Source organism: Mastigoproctus giganteus, chromosome 11 (assembly GCF_048544385.1).
Source record: "Mastigoproctus giganteus isolate SK-2022 chromosome 11, ASM4854438v1, whole genome shotgun sequence".
Classification (NCBI taxonomy): domain Eukaryota; kingdom Metazoa; phylum Arthropoda; class Arachnida; order Uropygi; family Thelyphonidae; genus Mastigoproctus; species Mastigoproctus giganteus.
In genome coordinates this window covers 152938194-152959590 of record NC_143585.1, presented here as the reverse complement: position 1 = coordinate 152959590, position 21397 = coordinate 152938194, and the positions used below count along the sequence as shown (strand labels likewise).

The 21397-nt window shown below is 37.4% G+C and overlaps 1 protein-coding gene across 3 annotated transcripts in view; it reads left to right on the top strand.

Annotated features, from left to right (window-relative positions):
- The window catches only part of LOC150078520 (tRNA pseudouridine(38/39) synthase), a 331034-nt gene that overhangs the window by 199142 nt on the left and 110495 nt on the right, over positions 1 to 21397 (top strand). For all 3 annotated transcript variants that reach the window (XM_090384243.1, XM_090384244.1, XM_090384242.1), the window contains exon 7: positions 13084 to 13217. In XM_090384243.1, coding sequence (XP_090240369.1) covers positions 13084 to 13217 — 134 coding nt within the window. The remainder of the gene's footprint in view (positions 1 to 13083; positions 13218 to 21397) is intronic.

The window sequence follows — 21397 nt, the reverse complement described above, 5'->3', positions numbered from 1 at the left end:
TCCTTGGACTCAGGGGAGGTACCCATGGACTGGAAATGTGCAAATGTGACCCCAATTCACAAAGGAGGATCAAAGGCTGAAACAAGTAATTATAGACCTGTGAGCATAACTTCTGTTCCTGGAAAATTAATGGAGGCACTGGTTAAAGAAGCACTGCAGGATCATTTAGACAAGACTTCAGTTATAGCTCAGACACAGCATGGTTTTGTTAAGGGGAAGTCTTGCCTGACCAACTTGATTGGATACTATGATGCAGTCACAAAAGAGCTGGATGCAGGGAATAACTTTGATATTATATACTTGGATCTTAGAAAGGCTTTTGATACTGTTGCACATGGAAGACTGCTACACAAATTGGAGCAGTGTGACATTGGAGGCAAATTGCTGCTATGGATAAAGGGGTGGTTGAGGGGGAGAAGACAGAGTGGTAATCAATGGACACTGCTCTTCGTGGACCGATGTTATTAGTGGAGTCCCTCAGGGCTCAGTGTTGGGTCCATTGTTGTTTTCTGTATTTATAAATGATATTGATGATGGTATATCAAGCTTAATGTCCAAGTTTGCAGATGATACAAAGGTTGGCAGGGTTGTCAAGGACACTACTGACACTATGCTGCTGCAACAGGATCTGGAAAGGTTGAGCAGATGGGCTGAGAGGTGGCAAATGAAGTTTAACATTGACAAATGTAAAGTACTACACATGGGAAACAGCAACCCCAGAGCAACGTATCAACTCTGTGGTACTACACTGACAGTGGTAGAGAATGAAAGGGACTTGGGGGTGGTTGTGCAGGCAGATATGAAGTTCTCTGAGCAGTGCAGACGGGCTGCAAGAGTAGCTCATGGAGTATTGTCAATGATATACAGGAATTTTTCCAGCAGGGATAAGGAGGTGATTGTTCCATTGTATAAGGCCATGGTCAGGCCACTCCTAGAGTACTGTATACAGGTCTGGAGGCCTCATTTCAAGAAGGATGTAGAGCTGCTGGAACGAGTACAGAGAAGGGCAACAAGATTAGTGAATGGAACAAAGGGGTGCTCTTACGAAGAAAGGCTTAAGTTTTGCAAATTACAGTGTCTGGAGACTAGGCACCAGCGAGGTGATCTGATAGAGGTGTATAAAGCCTTGAATGGTTTAAGCATGCTCAATGCTGATGGGATTCTTCCTCTAGCTCAGAAAAATCACCTGAGAGGGCATAAATTCAAATTGAGGAAAGACAGATGTAGGATAGAAGTGCGGAAATTTGCCTTTAGCCAGCGGGTGGTTGGTTGGTGGAACAGACTTCCATCCCTTGTGGTGGAGGTTGATAGCCTAAATAAGTTTAAGGCTCAGCTGGACAGGTATTTTGAACGAACAGAGGGGTGAAGTGGAAGTGGGTTTTTTTTTTGGCTGATGCTGCATAAGCTTGCTTTCTTGCATCAAATGCCTCTACTAATGCTAATGCTAAAAAGACTGAGTTTTAGAAGGTTCACTTCTAAACTTCTAAAACAAAGAGGTTTAGAAGGGTTGAAATCAACTAAGTTGATTTCAACCCTTCTAAACTTTCTAAACCTCTTTGCCCCACTCGAGAATTACCTGAAGATCGGTATTTAAGGAATTGGTAGCAGATTTTCGAGAAGTTGAAGCTGATTGAGCAGGACAAGGTTTCTCAAAATGGAAAGTGGAATGCAATGTGCTATAATGCGATGTGCTGGAAATCCTATCCATATAAAACTATGGATAGGATTTCCAGTCAATGGAAGAAGGTCATTAATATACAAGAGGAAAAGAGTGGGGGAAAGAACTGAACCTTGGGGCACACCGGCATTAGTGGAGAAGTTAGAAAACAGAGAGCCATCTACCATCACCCTCAGTGAGCGATCAGAGAGAAATCTGGGTAACCAATTACTAAAAACAGTTGGCAAACCATAAGATGGAGGCTTGTTTAGAAGACCTTTATGCCAAACACGATCGAAAGCCTTTGAGATGTCAAGAGCAACTACTTGTGTTTCACTGAACCTTTCCATTGAATTAGTCCATAAATGGGTAACATAAGCCAGAATATCACCAGTGGATCGACATTGACGGAATCCATACTGGCGATCGTTGATCAGATGGAAGATTTCTAGATAGATTAAGAGTTGGCGGTTACTTGATTTCTCCATTACTTTAGAAAGCGTAGAAGTAATTGCAATGGGAAGATAATTGGATGGGAGGGATTTGTCACCCTTTTTAGGAACTGGCTGGATATGAGCAAATTTCCAAGTAGAAGGAAAAACATCTTTGGAATAAAAAAGTGAAAAAAGGCGGCAAAGAATAGGAGTAAGTTCAGGAAAACAGGTTTTGAGAACAAGTGGAGAAATACCATGAGGACCTGGAGCTTTCTTAGCATCAAGATTCATCAAAATCTTTCTGATATCCTTTTGACGGAAGACCACAGGAGGCATTGAATGGAGCGTGTTGGGAATTGTGGGAGGTCTCATACCAAGATCATTAATACATGAGCTGGAAGAAAAATGGGATGCTAGCAGGTCAGCTTTATCCTTGGCTGAAGTGACAACAGAACCATCTAGTTTGGACAGAGGTGGGAGCAGAGATGGACAAAAGTTGCGGCCAATAGCTTTGGCAAGAGACCAGAATGCTTGGCTACCATTAGGGCAAGAAGCAAGTTTTCTACTCTTAGTTTGGACTGATTAATAACTGCTTTACAATTGTTGTGAGCTTTGGTGTGGGCAGAAAATGAAACTGAAGAATTAGAAACAAGCCAATTACGATATGCAACATTATTCTCTTGAACAGCCTTAGCACATTTATTAGAAAACCAAGGTTTAGATAAAGGACGAGATTTTAAAGTGGAGTGTGGGATAAAGGATTCCATTCCTGCAAGAATAATTTCACTGACACGATCTGAGCATCAGAAGTTTTGAAACAGTAATCCGACCAAGTAAAAGAAGTCTCGCAGGTCATCCCATTTTGCATTCTTGTAATGCCAAACAACACGAAGTTGGGAATAGCCATGAGATAAAGGTTCCATTGGAGAAGAGACAATCACCAAGTTGTGATCTCAAGTGCCTAAAGGACCTCTCACTTCGACCGTGTACTTAGAAGGGTTGTTTGTGAGAAAAACATCAAGCATATTGGCTGTATGATTAGGATTGTCCGGTATTCTTGTAGGTAAATGAACAATCTGTGCTAGGTCATTTGTAATTGCAAAAGCCTCACCATCTCGACCTGCTGTGTCGGTGTGACTAGAAAACGGAAGCCAGCTAGATTTTCACCAAGGAAAATTACCTCACTGTTAGGAAAGTTGGACTGGAGAAAGTCAAGTTGCAAAGTGAGGAAGTCAAAGAGCTCCAAGTGATTAGTGGAGTTGGGAGAACGGTAGAGACAACAGATGATTTGACACAATGAGGCAGAGAGATTTTAAGCCAGAGAAGATCAAAGAGAGGAGATTCCAAATTGCTAAGTCTCTGACAGGGAATATCAGAACGGACAGATGCACAAGTACCACTTTTGAGCCGAAAGGAATCATACAGCGAATAAATTTGGCATCTGAGATGAGCAGTAGTTGAATCAACCGATAACTGAGATTCTGTCAGAAAAAGTACATGGGGTTTGGCATACTGCAAGTGGAAATGGACATTGTTGAGATTAGAATTAAGACTACATATGTTTGTGAAATGAATTAGGAAGCGCTTGGGAGGTTTAGATCTTTTCGCAGATTGCTCTAGTTTGACAATTCATTGTGTATTCAATAGTAAGAAAAAGTGGGTGGGTCGTGCTGTATGAAGCAATGAAATTTTTGGATATGGCGTACACGTGGTAAGAATATACCCAGATCCTTGACATAATGTGGCCTTGACAATGGTCCCCGTATACACACTACTCGGACTCCCTCCAGTCACTATCTGGCAGAGTAGAGGTAGCAAGATTATACACTTGCTGATCGGTAAGCCTCCTAGTTACCAATAGGTTCGGTCCGGTGTACTAACTAGCTGCTGGCCTGCGAACACCGTTTTGGAGCTGTACCCTCGAAATGTAAGGAATATTGGATCTTGCCACGACGTTCATCATAACCCCAAATGTCATCAATCATACTGTATGATGGAAGAGATAGGGAAGGGTTGACCGGAACTTAGCTCTAGAGACCAAAAATGGGTTCCACCACTTCAAGCCTCCAGTAAGCAAAGTGCTGGTATTTCGCCGGTTGATGAGAGTCATCTACCACCCAGTACTGCCTGGTAGCATAGAGGGGCGGCATTTCTCCCTGTGGTGTGGGTGCTGCACCTCGACCCCTGCTTACGTTGGTTCACACCTGGGTGGTCACCCACCATGTACTTGTGCATGGAGGTTATACACAGGATTACTAACAGTCACTCCATCGTGAAGGTGCAAGCAGAGGATTTGGCTGTCACAGACCATCCGGAATTCGCCGAAATTGAGTCCATTTGACTTGAGTGTCACCCGAATATCAGTTCTATCAGCGTTTTAGACTCCCAGGTAGCAAGTACAGCTTGTCTCTCATATCTGAGAGAATGTCTGTGACAACCTCAAGGACCAGACAGTTGCTGACAAAACAAAGAAATTGTCTGGATGTTTTTAAACGTGGTGATTTACATCTTCTACTTACAGATATTAAACCTAATATTGATAAGCTAATAAATCTCTATAGCAAATATTAACATCCAACAACTACGTTTTGCTCACTCACAAAAGTACCCCCACTTTACCAAAACCTATACTGATGTTTCAAAGTCTGACAATTGGGTGTAGCTGCTGTCTTTTCTAATACAACTGTTTCAATTTCACTTCCAACTGAATGCAGCAGCTACACTGCTGAGCTCCATGCCATTAAGCTTGCTCTGAAAAACATCTCACTGCTATCAATAAATAAACGTATAACATACACTGATTTACAGAGTGCTCTTTTAGCTTTGAAAAGCTCTTCCCCACCTAACAATCCTTTATTAAAGCTCATAAGACATAAGCTGATGCATCTTCATGTGCATCAGAAAACTGTTATCTTTTCAAGGATCCCTGGCCACAGTGGTATTCCAAGAAATGAATGTGCAGATAATGCTGCAAAGCATCCTTCCAACAAATGACCTAATCCCACATCCTGATTATAGACATAATATACGGAGAACATCTATGGAACAATGGACACTTCTGTGGAAAATGCAAACAAATAACAAGCTATTTCAAATAAAACCTGAACCACAATTATGGACTTCTAGTCTTGGTCAAAATAGAAAAGAAGAAGAAATCTTAGCCAGAACCCGTATAGGTCACACTCACCTCACACACCTCTATCTGGTTACAGGAAATGATCCTCTGCAGTGTGCGTACTGATCGCAACCACTTACAGTAAAACATATACTCCTTGAATGTAACTTGTTCAACAATGCCCGATGAACGTCTTTTAGTTTCATTTCAGATCTAGAACGATCTCTCTCTCTCTCTCTCTCTGAATAGCATAATAGGTAAAGAAGCAAATCTCTCTGAATTCTTTTTCAATTTATAACAAATAAAAATGTATGACCGTTTCTAACTACTGCTCAAGCAATTTTTATATAGAAAATCATTTGATTTGGTAGGCGCAATATGGCTTAAGTAGCCCTTGCGGCAGAAAACACAACAACAACAACAAAAGACTTAGTGAAACTCAGAGCCAAAAAACCATATAAACTCTTTGGTGTAACACCTCAAATGTTAATCCTCATTAAGGATTAACATTTACAATACATTTTCATCTTCTAAACACACTATCAGCAAAATCAGAGAAATACAAGAAATTCTTCCTTGTTTCCACCAAACGTGGAAAATCAGCAGGACTGTATATGTTTGTCAAAATCTGAAGCTAATTTCTAACATCTAAATAGTGGCTACATTCTAGGATTAATGATCGACCGTCTCAACTGCTCAACAAGGGCAGAGGCGATGTGGACAATCCAAGTGCATTTAATTTGGAGTTTATACTCCCAGACCTGTAATCATAAATGTGACATTTAAGCCAGGACAAAACCATGCTTAGTGTATTCAAAGACATTAGGAATAAAATTATATGCAACCGTGCCTAAAAGAGCAGCATTCCACTCCAATTGCCAGTTTCTCATAAACTCAGATCTTAATCTAGCAACATCCACAATGTAATAGCGTAGCTTAATTTAATTTATTATGATACTCACCTTTTTATAATCTGCATTGATGTCGGAATAAATTGGATGATAATTTTAAATTTAAGTTAGCATGAATAAGTTAGGATTTAAAACAGAATTAAAATGGGCACAAGGAAGTAGAAGTGCACGTCTTCGTCCTTGGTTGTCAATGTTGAAATTTGAAACAATTTTAGTTATACGGTTGGAAACAGAAGGCCAATAGCCATAATAAGTGGCTTTCGTTTTACGCGTCTTCAGTTGGCAATGGTAGAATGAGAGTAAACGCGTGTATTTAAGAAGACTAGGTTCCCGTGATGCTCCTGGATACACATGGGAATCTCAGGTGCATGAGATTCCAGACCGGTGCTATGTTATAGGGTAGTTTGGAATTTAATACTTGAAGAGTGGAATGGCGGCGAAATCATTCTATAACTAGGGCTTCATATTGGAAAATTTTAAAACTGGATTTTAATTTGATAATAGGAAAGGCTGAATCTACTAAGGGGGTGTGGTTGTGGGATTGAACATGTGTTGCTAATTCGGTATTGGACTGTCCTGTCCTAAGGCTATTGTAGTGGTAGTACGCACATGTGTTTGATGTTTTGGTAGAACCGTATTTTGTGGTAGTGCTACCAATGTAGCAAGTGTTACAGTTATCTTGACATTTTATTAAGTAGATGATATTATTCATGTCACTAATGTGGTAATTTTGTGTATCTTTAGCAACATCCTTCTTTTCAGATAAATCCATTTCAATATAGTTACTAGTATTAGCTGGGAGATCCCTTTTTTGGTGATATAATAGATACTGCAGTATTATTTCATAGTAAATAGGTATTCAACCATTCAGAACCTGCAGAGCAACAGTAGAAACAGTTCTACATGCTCTGGAGGTGGCAAGAAGGAAAAAATGCTGAGATTGGATAAGATACTTTTTCACCATGCTATTTAACCACCCTAAGGCCCCATGCACCTGCCGCATCTCAGAGCAATATGGCCTTAGTTGCTAATGCTCCTAAAAACTAAATAACAACAATAACCTGCCGCATAGTATATGATAGGCGAAAATAGACTTTTATGATATAGCTTTAATGTACTTGATTTTATACCACAAATGTTTTTACTAATTTTAAATATTTTCCCCTGTTAAAGCCTTAATCTTGTTCAAAATATACATTACATGTTGAATGAAAGAGAGTTTATGATCAAACATTACTCCAAGATATTTGTATGTTCTTTCTAGTTTGATGCTGTGATTATTAAGTTTAACAGCTGGCAGTCCGTTTAGATTTAAGTTTCCCTTAAGAAGAAGCTGTTTTGCTTGGGAACAGAAATAACTAATTTGTGCACATTGCACCATGAGTTTAGTTATCCGAGATGTTATCTGATTTTTGCTCTAGCTCTAATCTTGAGTTTCCCATAATCAAAAGGGCCAGGTCATTTGCGTATGCAATCTTACCGACATCGTCATGATCAGAAGCTAGCCATCCAACATTGGACCGAGTACGGATCCTTGAGGGCAGCCACGAGTAACCGGTCTCGTGATCAAGGAGATGACAAGGTTTCTGTTGTTGAAATAATCTGTAGCCAGGACAAGACAAAGCAGCTGAGACGTCGGCCTCCTGGAAACTCTTCAAGACATCCTGCCACCACAGGGTGTCAAAGGCCCCTTTGAAGTCTATGAAAAGGCTCCTTTGAAGTCCACAGTTTCTATGTAGTAGGTCTGGTAAATGGCCTTCTTTTACTTTAGTTGTATGTTCCAGACCAGACCTCTTGTCTGCCTTTAGAAATTCCCCAGTCTTGTATCCTTCTGCTTATTTCTTCATCCATCTCTTCAGTTTTTGTGATGATATCTTCCTAGATACTTGTTAACCATTTTCATTGCCTTCCGTTCCATCGCAATGTATCCGCCAGGCTTCCCACTCCCATTACTTCTCTCTTATCCTGACTGAAAACCAGTCCAAATTCTTTGGCCATGCTGGTCCACTGCACTTGCCATTGCACTTGTTACATGTTCTGTCCCCTTATACAGAGGGCATCTGCAAAGTGCATCACTTTCGTCTGATCTTTTTCAAGTTCTGCAGCTCTACGTTGCACATCATTTGTGACAGCTATGAATAGTAGCGGTGACAGGATGCCTCCTTGTCTCAAACCTGAAGTTATTTCTGTCAGCCCAACCACTGTTCTTACTTTGCTCACTGTGTTAGTGTAGATATTCTCAATTCTCTTTACAAGATGTTCCTTTATCCTCAAGGGTCTCAAAACTTCCCACACTTTCTCTTCACAGCATCAAACACTTTATGTCCATATACACCATCCATAGTTCATGTTCATAATATTTCTCTATCAGTTGCATGACGCAGAAAATTAGATCCACTGTCAATCTGCTAAGCCTGAAGATATACTGTTCATCAGCCATCTGAGTTTCAATTGTTCCTCAAATCTTCTGTTCCTACACTATCATACAGATTGCTCGCATGTGGTGCCTCTATAATTGGAACACTTCTTCCTCTTCCCCTTCTTTAACCATGGGATGATCATACCCTCTTTCCAGTCCTTTGGCACCTGTCTGTCACTCCAGGTGCCAAAGGCATAAAAGTATGTCCACTTTATCCCTGCCTCACCTGTGGCTTTCAGCATCTCTCTGGTTATCTCGTCAATACCAGCAGATTTACCTGTCTTGATGTATTTCCATGCATGCACCACATCAGGCCGTCAAGTCTGTCTGTTTGTCTATATTCTCCCCATCCCCTCTTATGGTCATCCAGCCTTTGTCCTTTTTGCTGACTGTCCTGCATGTTCAGCAGATTGTCAAAATACTTCCATGTTTCTTTTATCTTTTCATCCTTAGTTATTAGGTTCTTGTTCTCATCAATGAGATATTTGCTCTGCTTGCAATCTCTTCTCCTATTCCTGACCATGCCATACAGCATCTTTTTATTACTTTCGATGTCTTGTAGTGTTTCACTCCATTCTTCCAGCCACCACCATCTTTCCTCGTTGACTAACCTCTTGGCCTGCTTTGCAGTTTTATATTTCTCTTTATTCTCATTTCTGTTCTGGAAGTTGGTCATGTGACATTATTCTTGTTTTTTGCAGCATGGGGTTTCTTTCCATCCCCTTCTGTTGCTTGTCGTTCCACATACCTGCTCTGTCAGCTCTACTATACAGTCTTTGAATGCTTTCCATTCGATGTCCAAACTGTTTACCACTGTTTTAATTTCCACACCCTAGTTTTTTCCCTCTTGTTATTTTGATCCTCTCCAATTTAGAGACTGTTATAGCTCCAACAGGTAACCTGTGGTCACTGCATAGGGAGACAATTAAATGTCTACTAAATGTCCACTAAATAATTTTTAAGCAATAAAGAAAGTTCCACAGCAGCTCCTGAAAAAGCTCCAACATGCAACATTTTGAATATTGATAATAACTGATAATCTTATAACTAAAATAATGATGGCATATTTATTAATATATTTATATTGATGTTATGATAACTGTTCTTTGCTTGTTTAAAATACTGAGCTGCTTTATTTATATTTTGTAGTTTTGTACCTTTGGTTATTCAATTTAGTGTATTAAAAAAAAATGGCGAAGGTAAAGAAAGGCAACATAAGAACGACAAGAAACGTCGGATAACTTATGCGGAAAATTAGTTTCCCGATATGGCACTCTAGCGCTGCTCTCTCGGTAAACAGACAGTAGGAGTTATTGGTCTAGAGCAAAGTCTAGAACGATATATTGATTGACAGGTAGGTGTGGCAAACGATGTGCTGATGGTGCGTGAACACAACACACACAATAACATAGGTTTAGTAGCACTCAGAAGCACTAATGGTAACTTGCCCTAATGAAAGCTTTCCATAATAGTGAAAAAAAGGTCAGGTTACTTCCACTTGAATCCCATGGGAGCTTGAACCTCTTCCTGAAATGGAGGGGTAACCTAACCTTTTTCTTTAGAATCATAGGTGGATTAGCGCATTAATTGTTTATTAACAAAATATTAATTTTTTATTACTGTACTTTTATTTTTAAAGACACTCGTGCAGATACACACATATTATAATGTCATTCAATACCTCGATAGCTATTCACTGTGTGTATATATATATACACAGTCGATTCCGGTTATTTGGGACACATCGGGACTAGTGCATTTTGGCCCGATTAAGCGGCTGCCCCAATTATCCGAAGTTTCACGTAAGTAGCTAAAAATACAATTTACCCCCCCTCCCTTTACAATTAGTTCACTGTACAATCAAATCACGTTACGACGAACTCACCATTGTAAAGTACCGTTCACTATACGATGTGCAGTAAGCGCCGGTCATTGTGATCACGTTTGTGAATTGAATTTTAATTCTATTAAACAGCGATTCTAATTAGCGAAAATAGGAGGAATATTATCCACAGGCTATAAAAGTAAAGATATATTAAGCACAAATTTACCCTTTATTACCTTACCAATTAAAAAATTAAATGATACGTGCAAATCGGAAGAATATACGTGATGATCGGAATAATTAATACGTACTGTAATATGTACATACTAACTAAGCTAGTTGACACTTCTGTTCACTGACATTTGTTGGTGGGGGCTGAAATTTAAAACAGTAAAAAGATAAGCAATCAATAACAAAGAACAGGGCACACACAAATTGCAAGTAACACAACACGCACAAGTGAGAACGGAGTAACAAATTAGGAAGCTTTAAAAATAGGAATGAAGAGAAGATTCTGAAAATAATTTTTTTTTATATGATTGAAGATTCCATAGAAGTGTAAACACATTTTACCATAATAACCCACAGAATTCCAGCTGTCCGGTATTACCGCAAATTCAATAAGATCGAGTTTACTGTCTGTTTATTGCACCAACAGAAAAGCTCAATAAACAGGTGACTGCTAATTGTTTTTATTGTTTTTATTGTTTTATGGTCGTGACCTCCAGAAATCCGACCGAACTACGTGGTACGGTCGGAGACAATCGTAGGGTAATCTCCAGTGCTGAGGTCTCCTGCCCCGATTAAACGGCATTTTGTCCCAATTAAGCGAAGTAAACCCTGGCTATTTTCTCGATTGGTTTTTGTTTTTTAAGATTTGCCCCAAATAAACGGCTGCCCTGATTAACCGGTGGCCCAAATAACCGGAATCCACTGTATATATATATATATATATATATATATATATACACACCGGAATAATAACCGGAATCCACTGTATATAAGTAAATCAATCCAATAATAATACCATCAGGGATCTAAGAAAATGCAAAAAAAAAAAAAAAAAAAAAAAAAAATATTATCGCTTTTTACCGACAATGTAGATGACTTCAACTGGGGCCAACCACCCAGAATGAAGGCAAAAAACGACAAGAAGTTCTCTGTTTCTGTGATGATCAATATATGCTAAGTAATTTAAATCTAACCAAATATAAACCAGTATAGGCCGGATGTAAATCGAATAAATCGAAAGAAGATAATAAAAGTTAAAAAAATTTTGAAATATTAAATATTAGAATCAAAGGTAAGAAATATAAGTAAAATATAAATGTAAGCATATATTAATCATAGTTGACCCGACAGAGAACGTAATTTAATGATTACAATAAGATTTTAATCTTATTGTAATCATTAAATTACGTTCTTTTAATCTTATTGTAATCATTAAATTACGTTCTCTGTCGGGTCAACGATGATTAATATATGCTTACATTTATATTTTACTTATATTTCTTACCTTTGATTGTAATATTTCAAAATTTTTTTAACTTTTATTATCTTCTTTCGATTTATTTATATTCGATTTACATCCGGCCTATACTGGTTTATATTTGGTTAGATTTAAATTACTTAGCATATTGATCATCACAGAAACAGAGAACTTCTTGTCGTTTTTTGCCTTCATTCTGGGTGGTTAGCCCCAGTTGAAGTCATCTAGATTGTCGGTAAAAAGCGATAAAATATGTATATATTTATATATATATTTTTTTGCGTTTTCTTAGATCCCTGATGGTATTATTATTGGATTGATTTACTTATTCCAATGGTTCTTTATATTATCCTTAATATTATAGACATTATGGGTGTATTGCATGATTGCTTGCAACTGCATTGACTCATAAATATTATTTACATATTAGTTACAGTTATTGCGTTTTAACTTTCTTTCTTTATTTTTTATCAATAATTATATATATATATATATATATATATAGACCTTATATTTCATGACCTAATATTTCCTTATATTTCACGAAATATAAGGCAAGCTTTTCTGTTATTTCCTAGCGTACCATTTAAGGTCAGGTTACGAAAAATAAAGAAACCTTTTCCTTTTTTTCGTAACCAAACCTAAATCAACAATATAGTAAAAACACTCATGAACTCCAAAAATCTGCTTTTAATAATGAGAAAAAAACATAATGAAGAACCTAAAAATGAATGGAACGAAACTTTTATTAATTTAATATTCATTAAAAAATCAACCAACGTTTTATTTTCCTTACAAATTTGTTCCATCTTTAAAAGATTCATTGCTGCTGTTACCGGTTTACCGTTCATCACAAAACTATTATGCACCATTCTTTACTCATAAATACACATTATAATGCCAACCAATGACTACACAGTAGCTTGTCATCTGTCGTGCCCACCACCATTTACATTTGCCACTCCTATTTGTCAATCAATATATCATTCTCTATTTCGGCTCCAGACCAATAACACCTACCGTCTGTTTACCGTGCGAGCAGCACTAGAGTTCGGTGTCGGGAAACTAATTTTCCACGTAAGTTATCTGACGTTTCTCGTCGTTCTCATGTTGGCTTTCTTTACCTTAGCCAAAAAACTAACAGATAATTTTCTCTCTTTGCAATAATGGATGATGAGTTGATACAAAATTGGAAACTTTCAAGATTTATAATTAAAAATTTATTTCTAACAGAAAATGAAAGAGGCTAGCCATTACTTGATTGGAGACCATGACTTTAGGAATTTATGTAAGATGGATATAGGAAATGGTGTTGATAATTTTCATCGCAAAGTTCATAGTGTGATTATAGAAGAACTAACAAATTGGTATGGCATTTGTTTTTTGTGTATTATCAAAATCAAAAAGTATAGCCCTGCTATAGGCAGTGTCCAGATATCCATTTGATAATTGGAACAGTGCCTGATTTATCCTTCTTATCAGTTAAATTTCAAAGTCTGTTGTTACAATTTTATATTTTTAATGTCTGTGTTTAATGTCTTTAATAGCATTGATCATTTTGTCTTAGATTTATTGAAAGTCAGACCCTGTTTGAAACAGTGATTATGTACTTATCTTTTAATAAATTTTAGTGAACTCCCAATAGTGATGGTCTTGGCGCATTATAGCCTTAGTAGCTGATGCGCCAATAAAACCAAAAAAACCAAAAAAAACCAAACCCATTAGTGAACTTTTGAGAAGATTCCCTCTAAAGAGCACTAAGTGGGAAACCATGAGTAGGATGCACAATTTGGAGGTTGTTTTTCTTAATTCATCAATATTTTGGAGATAAATTGTTTTTTTTTTTTTTTTTTTTTTTTTTGAAGGAGTGCAGAGATACAATGGTGGTTATAATGTAAATTCAAATTTACCAAGATTATTTGGTCGATCACTAATAGGAGTGGGCTGCCCTGCCCACATTATGCATAACTGTATCCAGCATATAGCAGATGCAATTGATGTTGATATTAGCATTAGTAGAGGCATACGATGCAAGAAAGCAAGTATGCAGCATCAGCCAAAAAAAAAAAAAAAAAAAAAAAAGCTCCCATTTCACCCCTCTGTTCATTCCAAATACCTGTCCAGCTCAGCCTTAAATTTATTTAGGCTATCAACTTCCACAACAAAAGATGGAAGTCTGTTCCACCTATCAACTACCTGCTAGCTAATGGCAAACTTCCACACATCAATCCTACAACTGTCTTTCCTCAATTTGAATTTATGCTCTCTCAGGTGATTATTCTGAGCAAGAGGAAGAATCCCATCATCCTTGAGCATGCTTAAACCATTCAAGGCTTTATACACCTTATTCAGATCACCTCGCCGGTGCCTAGTCTCCAGACACTGTAATCTGCAAAACTTAAGCCTTTTTTCATAAGAGCAACCCTTCGTTCCATTGATTAATCTTGTTGCGCTTCTCTCTACTCATTCCAACAGCTCTACATTCTTTTTAAAATGAGGCCTCCTGTTTTTTAGTGTTTATAAAGCAATTATTGATATATAAATTTGAAAATCTGCAACTTTAATGAACTATGCTGCTTTTTTTTTGCTTGATATTAAAAACAATAAAAATTTTATTAAATTAAACTAAATATACCCTGAGTAATTGATTGTTTGAACAAAATTCCATCTGGTGGAGGTGGGTAGTTTGAATTAATTTAAGGAAGGATTAGAGAAATTATTACTAACAATGGATAAATAATGTGGGTGTTGCCCTCCCCGCCCACTGATTATAAGCTATGCTTCTTTGCATCATATGCCACTTATATTATTATAAACATGATAAATGCAATATAATGATAATGTTGTTGCTAACACTCCAGTAGCTGCACAAAATTCAAATAAATTAGCAGTCACCATTGCCTTTCATACACCGTTTACTTTGTGGAGGGTAAAAAATGCAAGAAATAGTTCAAAATTGTTCACTTTTTTTTTTTTTTTTTTCCTGTCATCTTTGTTTTCGGTCACATGAGCAAAGCTATGAAAATTCTATTTTTTTAATATTTTTTTATACTGGAAACTTACATTTTTATTTAATTTTTTAAATACCCACCTCACTCCTATGTGCTTTACACATCCACTTTTTATCACATTTTTTTTTAATGGCCACATTTTTTTATTTTAATGCCCACACTTCACTGTTAGTGAGTGAAACTTTAAAGAAACAAAAAAATTGAAAAAACTTATGCTCTTCAGTGACTGGATGCCAGTGAGCTTGCTTCACACATAAACTTCATCTGAAGCTAGTGGGTATTTCTGTTGAGAGATGCCAGGATCAAAGATATATAGCCAGCATCACTTCAGTTGTTGAATGCTAGAGATGTCTCTACTTTTAAATTCTTGTTTTAGAACATGTGACCAGTATATGCAAGAATATGCTTCACACAGCTTAAATACAGATAGAAAGTCAAACCAGTAATGGAAGAATACTAAAATTCACACTGAAATCAGCATTAAAAAAACGTCTTTATGCATTGGCAATCAGCATATTATGAACAAGTTTTTTTGCCACTGTCAACTTTAAATACAAACTTAAAAATATAAAAATGATAAAAAAAAAAGAAGACATAAATATAATTATGCAATTCATACTAAACATATTAGTCAGGCTGCTTCGTGGAAAGAGGATAGTGGTGTGCATTAGCTAAATAAGTATATTCAATGCTCATTGTGCTGGAGAATAACTTCCCATAATATAGGGTGTGTGTAGGTCCCCTAGTTGTGATTGACATTTGGATTTTCCACCTGCAAATGGAGCACTTTCAGCTCATCTTGTTGGAAAATAACTTCTAAAGGAAGCTATTCTGCACCACAATTATTTAACAATTAATTCATGCTGTCCTGTTTCCTAAGAGCTGTCTGACTAATATGTGTTTAGTATGTGTTGTGCTATTATATTTATCCCCTTTTTTTCTCTCTCTTGTGATGTGCTGTCCGATCATAGTTTTCTGGTATGAAATGAGCATTAGCCATGCTATCATTTCATTTCTATAACTAATGAAGAGACACATCACCTGAAAAGCTTCTAATGGGCATTATATGATTTTATTGTTTTTTTTTTTCTTATTTTCTATTGATTTTTATACTTTTAATTTTGTGTATTAATTATATAATTTTCCTGTAGAGATTTATTTTATTAAAATTTTTTCCTACAGTTTGTTGGTGACTAGGCTTGACCATAATTAATTCAGTATTCACACAAACCTTTTTGAAATACTGTGTGATATGTAAGAAACTATACAGCTTCATGATGCTGCGGTTGATGAGGTGAACTGCAGGTGAAGTTTGAAGCTCCTGCAGACGATAAGTGTTTTGCATATTTTTACCATATTTTTGATTGACTAACATATCAAATTATGTTTTACAAAGATATTTCAAGCCCATGATCACCAAATACTCCGTATTTGGTGATCACGGGCTTGAACCCCAGTCTAATCAAGAAGCGTGTGCTATGCACGGCCACTCCTGCCCACCTGGCTACGGAGGTGCCTTCACTGCTCGTACTGCTATTGTATTAGTATTTGACACAAAGATCATAAAACGTAACCAGTTGTGCAGAAGAATACTAGGGTTTTAATCATGATAAATAAGTAGTTTGAAGGTTTCAATCACTCATTAGGCATATGTCTTTAACTAATGATATAACTAATTTAACATTATGATCATTATGGTATAGCATTACTTCATAGTGTAAGGTTTAACTTAAGAAGTAGATAGCATAACACTTATTGCTGCATTAGCTTAGTACAGTTATTGTAAATCAAGTATATCAGCCTTATTACTTGTCATTGTTAATCAATTAAATAGTATTTAAAAAGAAATCATACCCCAGACTAGATCAGCAAAGCAACAAGCACAACAAAGTAGCGGGAGTACTGTGGCTCAGGGGGAGAACCAAAGGGGGCCGTTCTCAAACACATCACAGCCTAAAAAAATATGCAACTTGTGGAACGTTTGCAGATCATTGTGGAACAGGACTTGATCTAACTATGGAGGATGTCTTAGTGTGTGCTAGGTACAGAGAGTGTAGAGAAATTAGGCGTCAACTGAATGAAGAGTTTGAAGAGTAGGGTAGATGCTCTCAAAGGAATTAAAATGGGGGACTCATCAAGCTCTCAGCTATCCAACTCAATGACAGAGCTCACTCTTGTGCATCAGGCAACACAGTGGCAGTCTTCAGGGCAGAATGTGCTGGTCCCACAGGAGCTAGTTATTGTTGGTGATGTAAGTTAGGGAGACAGGAAATATATTATGCAAAAGGAATAGGTGGATTAGAACCAGGGCATGGCTGCCAGGGGCAAAAGTTGATGATGTTGTCGTGCAGATACCATCTTTTAAAGGCACAAAGGGTGATATTTTTGTACAACATTGAACTGTACTTAACAAGTACAGTTCAATGTTGAGAAAAAGTTGCGAAAAAGTGTTTGCAATTCTACACAGACATGATAAGAGGGAATATATCATGAGAGCCTTGTCAAGCAATTCGGCCCTGAAGAGATTGTGCAAGGCTCATGGGATAAAAGTTTTCTCACCGTGGTATGTGCTTGTTAACAGAAGAGACTGCTTCTACAAGGTGGGGTGCAAGAATATTTGCTGATGCTATCAAGACAGTGTTAGGTGGGTCAGAAAACTGAGAGCTCCGGGGATTCACAGAATAATAGATTAACAGTAGCAGCAGGCAGAAGTGAAAGTCATTCTTGACTTTCTATTAGAATAATAGAAAGTCAAGAATGTTTGAAGGTTTCAATCACTCGTTAGGCATATGTCTTTAACTAATGATATAACTAATTTAACATTATGATCATTACGGTATAGCATTACTTCATAATGTAAGGTTTAACTTAAGAAGTAGATATCATAACACTTATTGCTGCATTAGCTTAGTGCAGTTATTGCAATTCTATTAGAATGAACAGCAGCTTGGAAAGCAAGGTGCCGGGGCGTTCGACTGCTGGGAGGCATCATGGAACAGTTACATACGTGGGCTGTGTTTGGTTAACTAAGAGTAAGAATAGGTTATATAAGTTGCTGGTCAAAACATCAAGGGCAGCTATTGTTGGGATAACAGAGATATAAGGAATGTCGAATTGGAAATCGGGAAGTACACTGTTTACAGAAAAGATAGACAGGATAGGAAGAGAGGAGGAATTATGTTGTTAGTTAAGAAACACACAAAATCTAAGGAAGAGCATCCAGCTGACATGGGTGGACAGTGTGATGTTGAGTCAGTTTGGTGTGAGGTAAGCATGGGGGAAAGTTGTTGTTTGGTTTTTAGGAGCATTAGCAACTAAGGCCATATTGCTCCGGGAATATGCGGTGGTCATTCCCTGACCTTTCCACATCCTCCGTATTTGGTGCACTGTGAAAGTGAGGGGAGGAGTGTGTTATAGGGTTAATGACTCTAATGAGTACAGTGAACAACTGTACAGAGAAATTGAGTGGGCCAGAAAATCAGATTGTCTTTTTATATTTTTATCTCCTCGGGTCCAGTGGACCCAGTTCAAAGGCCAACTAATAAATTCTATAATTTTTAATCTATGGACACAGCTGAAATTCGCTATAGGTGAAGCCAGAACTGTTTTCTTCGATTTTCCCACTTCAATTTTCGAAATCTTCTATTGAATTTCACGCAAATGACAAAAATGTGACATAAAGTGTGTATTTTTTTAGGCCTTTTTCTGTTATTTTTCTAAACCCATCCTAATTAGCCTAGGGTCTTTGAAATGCGACAACGCGAGCTACTGTGAGTTGACATAAGAAGCAATAAAGCGAAACAGTAGCAACAACTGTTTTTGAAAGGCAAACAGATCGCATTTCCTTTCTTCAATGTGTATTGCTCCTACGAACAGAAAATCAGGGGATTCATCTCTTAGAAACGAGAAAAACTGGTGTAAAACTGATAACACTGCAACGTGCATTTGATAAAAAAAAAAAAAGTTTGCTTTATTGTAATTGTTTTTAGTAAACAATATCGGAACAGCAGTTTCCTGGGTTTGATCTTCTAACGAAATTTCGAGAAAAGATTTCTATTTGTAGCTGCGTTATAAACTTCGAAAACTGGTGCATCAAAGGAAAGGAAAAAAAATTATCCACTATGAATAACGGATTGTTTCTTGAAATGTGTATTCTTCACAAAACTGCAATATTTTCTAACAGTACAAAGCTAACAGATTGCGACTAACGGCTGCTCAAAAAGTATTCTTAGAAGGTATTTGTATTCTCTCTCTCTATTTCGGGATCTCTGACCATGTGGTCATCCTGGAGTATAAACAGAAAATTTGTTAGTTGGAATGCTGCCCACCAATGGCACCAATTATCAACTCTTTTACTGTCCTAATTTTCAATATGTGCAGATAATCGTCTTGGGCAAAAGGGAGAATCTATATTTAATACCATGAATAAGTTTTTTCAAGAGAAAGTGACATATTCGTAATTCCTATTCGTAATATTTTGTCTGCTGCTACTGATGGTGCTCCAGCAATGACAGGGCGCCACAAGGGTTTCATAGCACATTTGAAACAAGCAGTACCAAATGTACTCGCTATACATTGTGTTCTTCATCATCAACATTTGGTTGCGAAGAATTTAAGTGGAACGCCTGCATACGTTGCTCCATTACGTTATTAGAGCAGCCAACAAGATTAGAAACAATTCATTGAGTGACAGATTGTTTAGCCAAATCTGTAGTGAAAACGATGAAGATTTTGCTGGTTCACACCGTTTGCTGTGTGAACCACCATTTGCTGGTTGACACAGAAGTTTGTTGGCTTTCAAAAGGTATTTGTCTGAATCGATTTTTCAGTTTGTTTGATTCAGTACTAGAGTTCCTAGAAAACAGAGACGACGGATTGAGGGCCAATCTGATTACATCCAAAAATGACATTACTTTGGGATTACTGCTACCTATATGCAGTTCTTTACATTTGTCAGTGTTAAACTTTAGTTGCCACCTCGCAGCCCATCTGCTCAACTTATCCAGATCCTGTTGTGGTAGTTTACTATCATTGATGTCATTAACAACCTTTCAAACCTTCATATCATCTGAAAACTTAGACATTAACCTTGATATACTTTCATCAATATCATTCATAATTACAGAAAACAACAATGGGTCCAACTCCGAATCCAGAGGTACTGCACTATGAACTTTAGGCTACGAAGAGCAGTGTCCATTGATTACCACCCTCTGTTGTCTCCCACTTAACCATACTTTAATCCATTGTAGCAACTTTGCCTTGATGCCATACTGCTGTAATTTTTATAGTAGTCTTACACGTGCAACAGTATCAAAAGCTTTTCAAAATCCATGTATATGATTTCGGAATTATTTTTTGCTTCCAGTTCCTTTGCAACCACATTATAGTATCCAATTCAAATTTGTCAGACAAGACTTCCCCTTAACAAATCCATGCTGAGTCTGAACGGTATATAACTGCAGACTTGTCTAGCTGATCCTGCATTACTTCTTTAACCAGTGACTCCATATTTTTTTGGAACTGAAGTTAATCTTCCAGGGCTGTAATTACTGCTGTCACCCTATGATGCGCCTTTGTGAATTGGGGATACATTTACAGTCTATTGGGACTTTCCCTGAGTCCAAGGAAGCTCTTATTATTATGGCTAAGAGTTTGCTTACTTCGTTTGCTGTCTCCTTTAATACATCTGGATAGATGCCATCCACCCTAGGTGCTTTTCTTATGTTTAACTTCAACATTTTCTCCTCCACTTTTGCCTCAGTTAATCGTTTACATCCCTGCCAGAGTTTGATAAATTTCTGTCATTCCTTCCTGAATATCAACTCATATGTGAATGTAGCTGCAAAATATTCATTCAGTTTATCAGCTACCAGAGCACGATTATCAGCAGTCTAACCATCGATATTAAGTGGACCAATCTGATTGTTTCCCCCTTCCATCTACATTTTACATAAGTAAAGAAGACTTTGCTGTTTTTCTTTGCCAAAGATTTTTCATAATCTGCCTTTGCTTGCCTATTCTCCTTTGTGACTTGATTACAGACTAGCTTATATCTACCATAGTCTTCTGTGTCATCTGATAATTTATATGCATCCCGTGCATTTTTCTAATCTGCCACTTGTATCGTTAGTTCATTTGCCATCCATGTAGGCATAAACCTTGAACAGTATTTCTCAGTTTGGACAAAATATCTAGTAGCTTTCAAAATTTCTTCCTTGAATGCTTCAGATTTTGAATTTGCCGTTTGTAAAATCATCAGTTGGTTCCTCAGTATAGAATTTAAAAACCATCTGAGACCACCATATTCACTTTCACGAAAGCAAAAACTCTTCCCTTTACCCCTGATGGTAGTTACATCTTTAAGTTAATCTCAGATTAGCACACTATGATCATTGCCACCTAGTGCTTCCTTAATGTATGAATATCCATAGAAACACATCAACTGTGTGGTACTACACATAAGGTGGTGCCGACCGGGCTAGCCATGTGGGTAAAGTGCCTGCTTGGCAACACAAAGGTCACGGGTTTGAATC